Genomic DNA, 13636 nt, shown 5'->3' with positions numbered 1-13636 from the left:
TTCTTGTCCACATGGACAAAAGCATCGCACCCAAAGATGCGAAAATGGGACACGGAAGGCTTCTTCCCAAAGAAAGCCTCATATGGAGTCATGTCCTGTAATGCCGAAGTCGGAGAGCGGTTGCGTATATGCACCGCTGTAGCCACCGCCTCACCCCAAAGGAAATGAGGAAGACTCCTATGCTCCAGCATAGATCGGGCCATCTCAAGCATGGTCCGATTCGCACGCTCCACCACACCATTCTCTGATGGTGTGTTCGGATGGGAATACTCCACCCGAATACCATGATCCCTGCAAAACTGAGAGAAAAGGTGAGAAGTGAACTCTCCACCGTGATCAGCTCGAACACCACGAACCTTGGAAGTTGTTTGGGTCTCCACAAACACCTGCCACTCACAGAAACGGGAGTACGCCTCGCTCTTGTACTCCAAGAAATAAGGCCACACATAACGACTAAAGTCGTCCACAATCAGCATCAAATACTTGGCCTTCCCAAGGAAGGCCGTGCCCATAGGTCCGCAAAGGTCGGTATGAACCAACTCAAGCGGAGAAGTAGCCCGCCTAGAAGCAACCTGCGGGTGAGGCTGCCGGTGCTGGTTGCCCCTCAAGCAGCTAGGGCACAAAGTGTGAAGAGGAGGGAAATCAGGAAGTCCCTCCACCATCTTCCTCCTAGAAGCCCGGCGAAGAGAATCGAGGTTCAAATGACCATACCGAGCATGCCAGAGCAGCCCAAGCTCATGGGAAGTCCGCGCAGCCAAGGCTGTGAGCGTATAAAGCCCACCCTCCTGTGTACTTGTCCAAAGAGCATCACCTGTAGAAGCATCCTCTACTGTGACTGCATCCTGTGAAAAAATGACTCGGGTACCTAACTGAGTAAGACCATGCACAGATAAGAGGTTAAAACCCAAATCAGGCACATAGAGAACTTGGGCGGAGGAAGACCGCCTGTCAGAAAACATAGGTAAAGTCCCCACTCCTCGAACAGGAACTGTAGAATTGTCACCAATGGTGACTGTACCCCCTCTGGAACAAAGATCCTGAAGCCAATCCTGACGGAAGGTCATGTGTGAAGATGCTCCACTATCGACGAGCCAAGGCTTCTCCTGTGTGGTAGAAGCTAGGGCAGTGTCTTCCTCAACAAAGAGATGCACAAACACAGATTCTATTGTGGCTGGGGCCGCCTTCGAGTCCTTCTCCTTAGGCTTCAAATGGGGATACTTCTGCCAACACTTCTCCTCGGGATGAGTGCCCTTCCCACAATGGGAACACTTGGGCTTCTTCTCCTTCGCATCCTTCTTGTCCTCCTCCTTCTTGTCCTTGGCCTTCTCCTTCTTTTGTTTCTTCTTCTTGCCACCACCTGTGCCAGCCGTAAATGCCTTGGTGGAGCCACTGGCTCCCACCTCTTTGAGTCGCTTGTCATGCTCCAAGACAAGCGGGGAAAGCTCCTCCCATAGGAGAGTCTCACGGGTCCTCGAAGTGATGAGGCTGGTGTAGAAGACATCATAACGGGGTGATGGCAGCTGAGTCAACAGAATCATCGCCATATCCTCAGACGATATCAGACGACCAAGAGAGGCTAGCTCGCCTCGCATATCCTCCATCTTCGTGATGTGCTCCTTCATGGAAGAAGAACCATCAAGACTGAGCATCCGCAACTTCTTCTCCAGGGAAATCTTGTGGGCAAATGTCTTGTGCTGATACAAAGACGCAAGCTTTGTCCATACTTCCGCCGCGGTCTGTAACCTGTGAACATGTACAAGAACAGAATCATGGAGACTCATAAAAAGAAAGGAACGGGCTCAAGAGTTGAGCCTATCCCATAAGGCTGCACGGTCCATAGAGGTGCCATCGGACGAATCCACGGGGGGTCGGTCGATGGGCGAAGAAACAAGCTCCCACAGATCAAAGGTATCAAGGATGCAAGCCACCTTGCATGACCATAGGGAGTAGTTGGAACCATCCAACTTGTCTTCCTTCGGAAAGGAAGGGAGAATCGGCACCTGGATAGAGGGAATCAAGGAAGGCATCCGCACATCTGATGCAGTCTTCACTGAAGAAACCTTCGCAGTAGATGGAACCCTCTGAGATGCATGGACTGAAGAAGGACGAGTGCGAGGAGGGTCTTCCCGATGTCGAACTTCACGATAGTCCCGCCTCCGCTCAGAGAAATGATGAGAAAGAAGCTCATCCTCTGAGTCTTCAAAGCCTGAAAACTGGTAAGACATCTTCCAATCTGCAAAATACCAAAAAAAGTTGTGCCGCTGACGAAATAGGACCAGCAATGTGGTCACCAACCACCAAGACGCAGGCAGAGAGTGCCTACAAACACCTGGATCTGCAAAACGCAAATAGATCTGATGTCGAACACCAGAAAAGAGACCACCAGCACCAGGAAACAGCCCGGACAGAGGTCGCCAGCAGGAAAGGAGCAGCCTGGGGTGGAAGCGACCTGCAGAGCAGCAAAACGCAGCCTGTAGGAAGGTCGCCCAGCAGTAGGAGAAGCCGCCTGGCTGCAAATGCAGGGATGCTGCGTCGCTGGATGACGTGGCAGCCCCTGCAGTCAGCGTGGACAGCAAACGCAGGCTGAACAGCCTCCTGATGCAATCGCCTTGCTGTTGTGGATCTGTTGGCAGCCTCCTGAAGCAGTCGCCTGGCTGTTGTGGATCTGTTGGCAGCAGCAGTAAGGTATATCTCTCCTGAAGGTATGTCCTCCGTGCTCTCAATCAGGCAATGATACCATGTGAGAGTGCGCAGCGAAAGAAGAACACGAACACAGAGGAGAGGAGAGAGGAAGCAGAGAATGAAGGAAGAAAGTCTGCACTGACTGAGATGAATGCTGAATACACTGGAATGGACAGAACAGTCCCTGCACGCAGCCCAGAGCGTCAGTGAGGGAACCAGGACAGACTGGAAGCAGAGGCAGCACCAATGCCGGAGACGGAGACGGAGGGAGCAGTGCTGTACCTGCAGAGAGTGAATGCTGGACTGACTGGGGGGGCTGCTATAAATAGCCCCCAGCCAGCAAACTGGCCGACCTGGCCAGATTTGGCCGACCAGCCAGATCTGGCCGACTATGGCCAGATCTGGTCCGACTGCCCAGAAAAATGGGCAGTCAGGGCAAAAAACAGCCCAGTTTGGGCTGGAACAAACCCAGGACTGTATGCTGCCTAGAGCAGCCACAAAACTGTCCTGACAGAGCTCCTCTGTCTCCTGTCAGACTCTGACAGGAGCTCACAACCAGGAGATGACAGACTAAGACTAAAGAAGAGCAGGCTAACACAACCTTCTTCCATTTTTCAGCATTATAAGCATTATTAATTTAATTTTCCACTTTAAAATTCATCTTTTCCACTTGCATGGACAAGTTTTGCCAAGTGACAACATTCTAATCTCATTTTTCAACATGATAAGCATTATTGATTTAATTTTCCACTTTAAAATTCTGAACATTAATTTAATAATTATTTTAGTGCCCAAAAATTTAATTTGATCAACCAATAATTAAACTACTAAGCCAATTCATCTCCCAAGTGTTCCCGAGTGTTCTTTAGCCCCCGAATTAGTATTAAATATCATTAAATGTCAAATCCCTAATGTCACCAACTGACACTTATGGCTAATAAAATGTCTTAGGCCGATTTCTAGCACCAAATACCACCTACTATCTATGCAACATTACTTAAGACAACCTTCGACATCCACTAATTTCCTTAGGTCATTAGCTCGTAAATATAAAATAATCTCAATTGCACTTCATATACACAACACATACTTAGATATTTAATTAGAAATTAATCCAAATGCTAAGTAAGGCAAGTAAAATTTCATGTCCTCATGACAAGTATATAGGAATATTCACAATATATTGAAACTCTTTAAATCGGCTATTTGAAAGAAAATATCCACCACAATTTGAACAGCCGACAAGCACCCTCAAAGCAATGGCATGGCTGCCTTGGAGGCAAGGTCTTTCATGTATTGGAAAGAGTAAAGACTCAATCTCTAGCATAATCCTATTGGGCTTGAGAAAAGATGCTAAGCCATTAAATTTAGGGCTTTCATTAACCCATGATTAAGTCTCTTTAAACCAATCCCAAAAGCCCATTGATGATTAATTTTAATTAACAAATGACTTATTTTTGGCAATAGGTAAGTGCACCTAAATTCTTTATGAAAAAAAGCCCATATGAGTGCATTCCTTATTCCTCACTCATCATTCCATTCAACTACCATTCATTGAAATCGGCCTTCGGAGGTAATCTAAAGAATAATGATCATAAAATAATGTGTACACACATGAAATAATTAGCAAAACAAAATACTCACTAAACAAGAGAACTAGGACATTCTTGCACAATAGATGACACCTGATAGGCCCCAAAGATTGGCATCCCTTTCAACATTTTTTTGCATTATTTGAAGCTTACAACAATTACAAGTGACTTGTCACAAAAATCAGCACTTTCTTGATACCAGTGATTCTCATGTGCCTTGCTCTTGAACTTATCCTAAACTAGTTTCCAACGCAATGTCCTCAGTTGCTATCACCAACCTTGACAAAATGTGCAACAAATCTTTCCATTCACACTCTAATGAGTATAATGCATTTCAATACATGCTATCTTCAATCTAATTCACTTTCAAAAGTGACATCAAAGGTGAAAATCTAGTGTCACTATGCCTTGTACTATAAACAATGTGTAATTCATACAAAACTCAATTCCAAACTAATATGATATGCTTCATGAAAACCTCAACCCTGGTCAAGCATCAATCCCAACACTTTGTCTTGACCTTTGCATATCCAATTCACTATCAAATTAAAGAAATTCAGATCTGAACTTCAGATTTGTATTGCTACCGCAGAAAAATAGCATTCAATCCATGTCAATTGCTCTAATCCCTGCAACACGCATTTCACTAGGTACTACCTTGAATTTTTCTATTTTTCCATGCATTTCCTAAGATAGAATTATTGTATTTCAACAAATTCACACGACACAGCTGATCCATATATACATAATGACCTTGTCACCATCAATGTCGGCCTTCAACCAACTCTAGAGTATTCAAAAATGCACATGAATACTTCACCTTGCCAAACCCTAAAAATGGCAACCAACATTTCAAGCAAATGCGTAACAAATCTATCCATTCACTCTAAAAGGTATAGTACATTTCAATACAAGTTGTCCTCAATCCAATTGACTTTGAAAAATGACATTGGAGGCGAAATCTGGTCCCACATTGCTATGGATTGTAAACAATGTGTACTTTATGCAAAACTCAGTTTCAAACTAATATAATTTGCTTTACAAAGCCTCATCCCTAGTCATGCATCAATCCCAATGCTTTCTCCTAACCTTTACACATCCATTTCACTGTCAAATCGAGCAAATTCAAACCTGCACTTCAAATATGCATTGTTGCCACAATAAACTAACATTCAATCTTACCCAAATACAAATGGCAATTGCTTTCATCCCGTCAATACATTTCATTAGGTACTACATTGTAATAACCTATTTTGCTGAGAATTATATCAAAAATTGTAGCATACCTTGCTGAAAATAGAGTTACAAAACTTCCCAATGGTTTTTTTTCAAAGAAAAGTAAACATTCTATTAACACGCCTCGGAACAAAGTGTCCCAAGGCAAAAGACCAAGTACAAAGTAGTCCTATAAGGGACTTCTGTATCAAGAATTATATAACAAGGGAAGTCCATAACAAAGCTTGAGTGAATAGCCAATCAAGAGATATATAATGCCAGACCATGTGGGTATAATAGAGGAAAAGGATGCCAAAATCCCATGTCTTGAGAAAAGCACCTCTCCTCTTCCTCGTAGTCTCCCAATGGATTCCCCATGCTAAGACGAAAAGATTGGTTGTTGTCGCAACTCTATATGTGCTTTCAATTCATGTTCCAGGGCTGAAAAAAAACTGCAATTTCTGCAGCAAAGAAGAGAAGAATGACTGTCTGCAAACTTGAGCTTCTCAAAATGAGAGAAAAAGACCCCAAATAACCAAGATCAACTTTCTAAATGAGTAACCAACTACATCCAATCTTAATTTTATTAAGGGCTAATTAATGACTTGATCATTAATCATAAGTGAGTTGCTCACTAGACCAAACTTAAAGTCAAAGTTTGCTTTATAACTTAAGTCAATTGTTTACTAGGAGAACTTTAAAATGACCATTAAACCTAAGGTGCAAACTTTCAATTATTGAAGGTTTCACATTGCACCTTTTTTGTTTTGCCCTATCCCTATAACCACATAGCCTATACACTTATCCACTATATGCCCAAATGTCAAATTCTACATTGTTTGTGCAATGATCACGAAAGTCAAATGACAATTAGGTCACTTTCTTCATGAACAAGTTGCCACCTAAATACTTCAATTTTATGCAACAACTTATAACTCATAGCCTCAACTTCCATGAATTTGAATGTCAATTGTTGCATTTCACAAAGTTATTTAATCCATTTAACAAAAAACCCCATCCACCATATTCAAAGGGAACCTTGACTTCCGCCATACAAAACAGGAAACAAGGGGATGGAAAGAACAGCACCAAGTCCCAATCAGATAGTGAATCACAGGCACCCCAACCACTGAAAAAGAAATGCAAGTGTGCCAGTGCTACTGAGAACAAACTCAAACCTCACTGAAAAAGAAATGAATGCATCTAGACTTGGCTAAAATAGTCAAAGCCCCTTTGTCTCTGTTAGCCTCTACCGGAGCTCATAACCAAGAGATAACACACTAATAAAATACAAGCTAACGGCCTCTCTCAAATCCCAGGAGTGTCTAAAGATCCAAAGGCCTCATGTTATAAAGCATAGAAGTCTAAGACAAAGGCTTCCTAAAGAGATCAATTGCATTGTCCTTCATGGGAGAGTAAGCCATTGCTTACTCGAAATCCACAATCTGTCCCCATACAAAGTAGTACTAAACCTCTATATGCTTCGTGTGAACATGAAACACAAGACTCTTCACAAGAGCTAAAGCACTCTAGTTATTCATGCGTAACTGTGTGGATCATGTCTAGGAAAGCCGATCTCTACCAACATAAAACGGAGTCAAAAGTGCTTCCTAAGCAATAAAACAAAGCTCGATACTTAGCCTCCATAGAAGATAATGCTACAGTAGGTTACTTCTTATTGCTCCATGAGATAGCTCTTGAGCCAAGGGAAAAAGCAAAACATGTATTGGAGCATCAAGACTCCACATCACCTATAATGAAGCTTCGAGACTCCATATCATCTACCCAATTTGAGTCACTCCATCCAATGAGAGTAGCCCCCTCTCCATACATGATCTCATGGGATGAAGTCCCTTGTAAATAATGTCTAACCCAGTATAGATAAGCCAAATCAAAGATCCAACAAGACACATGTATTGTGTAGCATAGGCTCGGGGTCCATGGGGCATGAAATAGACTTGCACTCAACCATACCAAACTTGAAAAGAATCTCAAACATATACATGTGCTAGGAAATAAAAATGCCCTATAGCTAATAAATCTCAAGACTAAGGAAGAAGTGTAGAATCCCAAGGTCCATCATCTCACACTCCTATTGCAAGATCTTTCAAGTCCAATCCACCTCCTAAGAGTCGCTTCCTATAATAATGAAGTCATCCACATATAAGATGACCAAAGCACACCTATCACCCTCAACCTTATAATAAAGGTTGGGGTCATGATCAGAACAATGGAAGCCACTTTGTAGAAAGAATCAATCAATCCGCTAGTAACAAGCCCTAGGTCCTAGGAGCATGTTTGAGGCCATAGAGGGCCTTCCACAACCTGCAGACACGATCCTCCTTTCCCTGCACACAAAAACCAGAAGAGGCTAATCAACAAATCTGCTCCTCTGAGATGTTGTTCAAGAAGGCAGACTTTACAGCCATCTAGTAAACTGGCCAACATTGATGAGCTACAAGAGCCAAAACAACCCAAATAGTAGAGATACAGGCTATAGGTACAAACGTTTCAGAATAGTCCAAACCTACCCTCTATGCTTTTAAGCCTTGGCAACAAGCCCTAGCTTTGTGCTTGTCCAAGGTGCCATCAACCAAGTATTTGCTCTTATAGACCCACATCACCTACCACCTTCCACTTCCTTGGATGCAGAACCAACTCCCAATTCTAATCAAAGAATGCTGCCCAACAGAGAGAAGTGGCCACCTGGCTGCTACAGCAGCCTGCCAGTGAAAAACACAGCAAGATATGGGAGGATCTGCTCAAAATGTAGATGGTATATTATCTGTCCTGCACTGCAGAAGGTCATCTGGCAGCATCTAACGCCATCCAGCACACTGAATGTCCCACCCAGCACAAAGCAAGGCTTACAAGTACAAAATGCAAGCTTTGACAGGTGGCATCCTGCAAAATGCAGTAGAGAAAGGGTAGAAAACACGTCCTGGTCAGGAAGAGCTGAAACACAGGGTCTTCAGCACCAGAATCTGTCACCCAGCTGGTTCAATGCAGGCAGCACCTCCACTTCATCGTCTCAGCTTCCACCAAGGGGAATAATACCACGTGAGAGTGCACAACAGAAAGGAAAGTGAACATAGAGAATAGAGAAGGAGATTCAAGGAAACACTAAGAGAGAGAAGGAACAAACTCACTAATGGCTGAAAGATACAAGCCTGCAATGATCAGCCACAACAGGCAGCATTGAGCATCAAAGTGGGCACCTAACAGTAGCAGGGGATGAGAGAAGAATAAGGAGGGCTGGCTGATCTGATGATCACAATGGATGAATGAATGAGGGGGCAGGCTGCCTAAATAGGCAAAATGAGACAATAACTAGTACACAAGTAGTCATGCCCAAGTCAGTCTGCCCAACAGACCAAAATGGTCACAATGCCCAAAACGAAATGCACTTATATATCCTCCATCCAAAGTGTCCAAAACACATAATATGACAAACAACCACAATGTCAGAGCTCCTAAGCTGAGGCTCACAGGGAGGAGATGACTGTACAAGACACATGTCTGCTAACAAGAACCTTGATAGAGTTGCATACTCTAGTTTTCAAAGTAGATATTTTTGCTACTTAAGTAGCAATTAGCAAATGAGCTTCACTCTTTCAATAGTTTCTCGAGGAGTGCTGCAATTGATGACAGTCTCAGTGGAGGAGAGAATATAGTGCACCTATGGCATGGCAGCATTTTCTATGACAACACCAAATGAATGGATGCTTTCAAGTAACATAATGAGCCAAAACCTTGTTAGAAAGGTTCTTAGCCTCAAACACAGAAGATCAATAAAAGCTTTGGATAAGGAAAACAAGGCCCCAAAATCATTTCTAGAGGTGGAAATTTATAAATGTTTGATGAGAAGACCTACCTTGTGACTTATTCAATGGGTTTTGACGATTTGAAGCCGCTCTCAATTTTCTAGGCAACCAATGTCCAATCTTCAATTAAAGGCACTCATGTATACACATGTGAGTATTTTCATAGAAGACTTCGGTTTCAACCCACTCCTGTCCACTCTCCCAATCTCTTCTCTTGCAGGTGTCTTTGGCAGCCATGAATGCACTCAAAGTTCCAGCAGGATTGTGGCCCCTGTCACATGGGCAGGGGATCACAATTTCAGACCATGTGGAAATCAGTTCTGCTGAACCCGAGGCTATCACAGCATCTTAAAGCCAACAAGTTCTGCATTTCGCAAGATGTCATCTAAACTTCCCTGCCTTTGCACAACCTCCCCCTGCATCACAAAAGGGACAGCTGGTATGATCTTCTCAGCCCAGTAGACAATGACTTTAAAATCTCCCTTCTCCAGCTTCAATTGCCCCCCTTTTTTAGCCCTTCACATCACTATTCCCATTTTATTTTTTTCATACCTGCTTTCTGAGTTTCATGTGTGTACCTCCCTATATAGCACCTTAATTTGCAGGATACAAAAAATCAAGCGACCATTTACCAACAGCAAGTATATACCATCACAGAGATTCAAAGACTGAAGCTGATTGCTAACCATATGTCAATTTCACATGTTAGCAAACCAGAAACAACAAAGATATCTGTGCAAGTGAGAAAAAGGTCTAATCTTTCATGTTCACATACTAAAAGGGAAAATTTGATGGTTGTTACAATAAGATACAGATCGATACCTCTTTCTTTGTCTTGTCTTGAAAAGTGGAAGGAAGCATATTTGGAAACACTTTCAAAAGTACTGGAAGCAGAAACTCCATGAAAGGAACGATGATAATGACAGCAAAAGGGACAAGACGAAATATGTCTGCAGTAGTCCTTGTAAGCTGTTGCCTTTCCCTTCGACTAAGACTATGTTCCCTCATCAGTTTAAACAGCAGACGTGATGAAATCCTAATATCTGTCCAAAGAAGCTTGGTCCCTAGCCAATAGTGCTTAATAGTATCCCTGATTTTTCCCTTCCAATGACTCAGCTGTTTCATCCAATCATCCCTACATTATAACACCATGAATAAACCACTGATACTTCTAATTGCAAGTTTAACATGGCTTGACTGTATAAAACCGGGTCAAAATCTTGTCTCAAAGTAACTTTAGTTTGCCAAATAATGAGAAAATTGCATGGACATTACATTGGAACAGAATATCAACGATACACAAAATAGAGCCTGAGTACGCTTTTAACACCTCCGCTAAATTGATCATGAGATGCATCAGCATAAGGATTGTTGATCTGAATGTAGAACAGCGAGAAAGAGGTGAAGGACAGCATACTTCCCCATAGAAGCCATGGACTTGATAGCCATTCTTATCTTCTGAGAGAATCTTTGCGGTGGGATGTCTTCTATGCAAGCAAGGTTTGCTCTAGAAACTTCATTTCTCAGACCCTTGTTCTTTTCCATTTCGTGATAAGACTGCGATGCTGATGTACACGATCCAGAAAACGTTTGAGATGGAGACCTCTTAATGCGTGGTATGTCCTTGGCAGTGTCAGCAACCTGTGCATTTGTCCAGCTTGTACAGCCTTGCACAGGTAGGGGTACTCTCCGTAGCAAGCTGTCCCCTTGTCTTCTCTGTCTGGCAAAAGCCTTGAAGGGCCAAGAATCGGTGGCCGCATTGTGATGATCTATAAATTTTCTGTACTTGGACTCCCGTTGAGATTCGACTGACAGATGATCGTGTTGCAATATTGGCAGCCAGATTGATTGAAAAAATGTTAATGCTGCATTTGCTGTGCCAAAGGAAGACGCAGAGGCCTCGAATTCCACAGAATTGTTGCAGCTCAAGTTACGCCAGGGGACTCGACGAAGACGATGGCGAACAGCTATATACCCTCGGGAAGCCATAGCTTCGTTTGTAATGGATCAAACAACCATCATCGTTACCGGCAACCACTGCGCCATCAGATGTTACCAGCCTCTCCTCCTCCTCCTCCCCCTGCCCCTCTTCCTCCTCCTTCTTCTTGTGCCGCTGCTGTGTCGTCATCCAGTATAAGCATCGGCGACTGCTGGGTTGCATCACTTGGAAGAAGAAAAGGCGCATGGCTGGCCATGTAGCTCTTCCCGGGAACAGGTGTGAATTTATCTTCCCGCCTCCCTTATTAAACGCGAAATGTGACTTAACACTTTGACGTTATTATTTTTCAAGTAGGACGTTGGGACTTCCAGCCTTGTGGAAGCTCAGGTGGAAGACTCAATAACCTTCAAGACCGATGAAGATCGAGTTGCACATTCCAACAAAGGAAGGCCATGTCTAGGCTGAGGATACAACCATTCCAAAAAAAACATCAAAATGTATATATCGAGACTTGCATGTTCTAAGGCTTTTAAATAACTAAAATTAAAAACTCTGAATGTATATCTTGCACATTTATTGGGCTTCTAAATCAAAGTGCATAAGTGTAAAGAGTGATAATCATATACTCTAATTGTGCATTTCGTACATTAAAAGGATCTTAAAGTAGCCTGAGTAAATGTTGTAGATCGTTATAAATAAGCATTGTCTCAAAGACAATGGCCTAGTAGTTGAATGTTGTATACCATTATAAATAAGCATTGTCTCAAAGGTGATGGCCGAGTAGTTGAATACTAGGCTCATGAACATGATCCATGGGGTTGTGAGTTCAACTCTTACTAGGTGCATCACTTTTTTTTAATAATGCGGGTGTGATATTGTACTAATAGGAAACATTTACACCACCATTATGGGTAAACTGATGACCAAGTCATTAAACAAGGGACTTCAACAACTTAGCTATCGGCTTATAGATTGGCTCCTTCTTGACAAGGAGTGAGCTTCCATAAGGACGTTTATGGTAAGATTAGCAAGAACCCCAAAAGGACTACAAAGACCACCAAAAACCAAATTGTTCCTGCAATTCTAGATGTGTTGCAAAGTAATGCCACAAATAACATCCCATATTGTTTCTGACACTTGATTGAGGTTGCCACAATCCCGAAGCAAAATTTGTTTCCAAGTAATATCATGGTGCTAATTTTCCTTATTCGTAACCTTTCTCACCATGCACCATAAGGCTTAAGTGTCCTGGCAATCCCAAAAAACATGCTTGACATTCTTTTCCTTCCTCTTGCAAAAGGCACATATCAGCAATCCTACCCCACATGGCCAACTTGTTAGCTACAATCCGCCAAAGAAGCATGTTGATCTTGAAGGATGGAGTGGCCCACTAGGTTTTCTTCAACCTCTTCTCGCAGGTCGTGTATGTGCCTCTAGGCTCAAACTTCTTCCAAAACTCCATAGTCTTCAGGAACCATCGTGGATTAGGTTCTTGGAAGTCAATCATTTTCTTAGCAATAGTCACTGCCTTTCCTTGAGGATTCAACCAATATTTTAAAAGCTCAACATCATTCCTATGTATTAAAGTAGGCCAACCGTCCTTGATTTTTGACAAAATCTTCTACAATCATGAGGCCTCTTCATCATTCAATCCAAATTGTCCAGTAGCCCTTTCTACACTAATAAGGGATGAACTAGCATTATCCCATATATCAAACTAGCACATGATACATATCCTTCGAATACCATAGCTAAGCATAGGTTTCTAATTAGCTAGAACAAAATCATGCTTAAATGCACATGAAGAAATCCATAAACAAAAAGACAAAGATGCACCTTCTTTATCGCTTATGGCACCACCCAAGAAAAGAGGGGGTAAACTGCTTTTAGGAGTTGAGCTAGTTGTTGTTGAGCAAATTTGGACTACTTAATAGAGATTCTCATAGTGTGTACAAGCAACACATCATGCCATTTTATTGCATTAGGCCAAACTCTACCGTATACTTTTGCCTCGTCCAATCATTTCATGATTATGATAGCCCATGATTGTCCTTCAAGGATCCACTTAATCAAGGAGAAAGAAAGATGTCATGTTAGCCTTTTCCTCGATGGGTTTCAAGACTAGCATTGCCTTTATTTGTGGTGGGGGAGGTCAATTGTTGCATGCCAAAATCCCCAAACAAGAGAGAACCATATGAAAGAGTGCCTCAACCTTTATCCAATCCACAAAGGCAAAAGGGAACAAGGATGTAATAAGTGCCAGCATACAAGAGAGAACCATACATAGAAGCGTAAATATAGTTGCAAAACCAGATGTGAAAGAATGCCTAGCAACAACTTTAGATTGAATTCTAAAGAAGAACCGTTTAAAGCAATCTTTGAGA

The 13636-nt window shown here is 42.6% G+C and overlaps 1 protein-coding gene across 4 annotated transcripts in view; it reads right to left on the bottom strand.

Annotated features, from left to right (window-relative positions):
- The window catches only part of LOC148034204 (uncharacterized), a 99613-nt gene extending 88311 nt beyond the window's left edge, over window positions 1-11302 (bottom strand). For all 4 annotated transcript variants that reach the window (XM_087682199.1, XM_087682198.1, XM_087682200.1 and 1 more), the window contains exons 1-2: window positions 10731-11302; window positions 10136-10448 (exon numbers count right to left, since the gene is read on the bottom strand). In XM_087682199.1, coding sequence (XP_087538325.1) covers window positions 10136-10448; window positions 10731-11302 — 885 coding nt within the window. The remainder of the gene's footprint in view (window positions 1-10135; window positions 10449-10730) is intronic.
- Between the last annotated feature and the right edge of the window lie 2334 nt (window positions 11303-13636).

The sequence above is a fragment of the Lygodium microphyllum genome, chromosome 7 (assembly GCF_053477565.2).
Source record: "Lygodium microphyllum isolate KBCC chromosome 7, Lygodium_microphyllum_v1.1.10, whole genome shotgun sequence".
Taxonomy (NCBI): Eukaryota; Viridiplantae; Streptophyta; class Polypodiopsida; order Schizaeales; family Lygodiaceae; genus Lygodium; species Lygodium microphyllum.
The sequence above is the reverse complement of the archived record's forward strand: the minus strand, read 5'-3'. Positions and strand labels throughout refer to the sequence as shown.